At 41.0% G+C, this 1743-nt stretch overlaps 1 protein-coding gene across 1 annotated transcript in view; it reads right to left on the reverse strand.

Moving 5' to 3' along the window:
* Window positions 1–1743, reverse strand: part of ift122 (intraflagellar transport 122 homolog (Chlamydomonas)) — a 41836-nt gene that overhangs the window by 37772 nt on the left and 2321 nt on the right. The window contains exons 3-5 of the mRNA XM_016576033.1: window positions 730–814; window positions 571–649; window positions 346–422 (exon numbers count right to left, since the gene is read on the reverse strand). Of these exons, the coding sequence (XP_016431519.1) occupies window positions 346–422; window positions 571–649; window positions 730–814 (241 nt within the window). The remainder of the gene's footprint in view (window positions 1–345; window positions 423–570; window positions 650–729; window positions 815–1743) is intronic.

Consider the following 1743-nt stretch of genomic DNA (forward strand, 5'->3'; position numbering starts at 1 on the left):
ATATTTTCTTGACCTGGTAAGGACTCTAGCCGCTGCATTTTTGACCACCTGTAGCTTGTTTATTGAAGATGCAGGACAACCACCTAGCAGTGCATTACAATTAGGGTTGGGAACTGAGAACCAGTTCTTATTAGTCACCACTGATAAGCTACTAGTAAATATAATGTAGAAACTTTAATTTTCTGTGAAGCTGCTTTGCAACAATTGTATCGTGAAAAGCGCTATACAAATAAAAGTGAATTGAATTGATTAAGCACCTGTCAGTCTCTCGTTTCAGTTGTCATTGATGTGTCACAGTAGTGAATGGGTTTGTGAATGCTGACACACACACACACACACACTCACCGAAGTCTCCTGAGGAGCACGAGGCCAGCTGGTGTGTGACGGGGTTGTAAGCCACACACTGGATTGAATCATTGTGACTGAGAGAGAAAACACACACAAACACACTATCAGTGAAGTCTGGTCTGACGGACGGCAGCACGGCATGATGGGGCCTGTGACTAAATGAAACACTAAGATAATAAACGTCATCATAATTATATGATTATTATAAGCACAGAAGCTCACGTGTATTTGAGGATGCCCTCCAGTTTGGAGGTCCAGATGATGATGCTTTTATCTGCTGAACCGGACGCGAAGCGTTTCCCTGCGGGACAGAGAGGAGGAAAGTCACACAGACGCACATGATGCACTCACAGTTAATCAGATACAGGATGATATCATTACCATCTTTAGCATAAGCCACACAGTACACGGTGTCTTTGTGTCCCTTCAGCGGCTGAATCAGCGTGCCGTCAGCGGTGTCGTACACCTGCGCACACACACACACACACGTGCCAGTCATCATGATCTAATCAAAACCACCTGAATTCACGCAATACTTCGATATATACGTGTATATATACACAGTTAGGTCCATATATATTTGGACACAGGCACAATTTTTATTATTTTAGCTGCTGACCAAAACATATTCAAGTCACAGTTACATAATGAATATGGACTTAAAGCTTTAATTTGAGGGTATTCTCATCACAATTGGAGGAAAGGTTAAGGAATTACAGCTCTTTAATATATACCTTATTCAAGGGATCATAAGTAATTGGACAGTTGACTAAAAAGCTGTTTCATGGACAGATGTGGGCTATTCCTTCGTTATTTCTACATCAATTAAGCAGGTAAAAGGTCTGGAGTTGATTCTAAGTGTTTCATCTACATTTGGAAGCTGTTGCTGTGAAGCACATCATGCAGTCAAAGGATTTCTCCATACAAGTGAAACAGACGATTGTTAGGCTTCAGAAACAAAACAGATCCATCAGAGAGATAGCAGGAACATTAGGAGCGGACAAATCAACAGCTTGGTACATTCTGAGAAAACAAGAACGCACTGGTGAGCTCAGAAACATAAGACCTGGACGTCCACGGAGGACAACAGTGCTGGATGATCAGAGGATCCTCTCCATGGTAATTACATTTATTTGTCCAATTACATTTGAGCCCCTGAAAATAGGGGGAGTGTGTATAAAAATGGTTGTAATAACTAAGCATTTTATATTTTTGTGCAACCCCTTGAATTAAAGCTTAAAGTCTGCACTTCAATGTCATCTTGATTGTTTCATTTTAATTAGGGTGACCATACGTGCCATTTTCCCAGGATTTCTATATTGCCAAAAATATCTAGGTTTTGGCTTTGTTTGCGTGTGCAGACCGATCGGTGTATGACATCAAAGTACCATACAG

Source organism: Sinocyclocheilus rhinocerous, unplaced genomic scaffold (assembly GCF_001515625.1).
Source record: "Sinocyclocheilus rhinocerous isolate Xijiao unplaced genomic scaffold, SAMN03320098_v1.1 scaffold2549, whole genome shotgun sequence".
NCBI lineage: Eukaryota > Metazoa > Chordata > Actinopteri > Cypriniformes > Cyprinidae > Sinocyclocheilus > Sinocyclocheilus rhinocerous.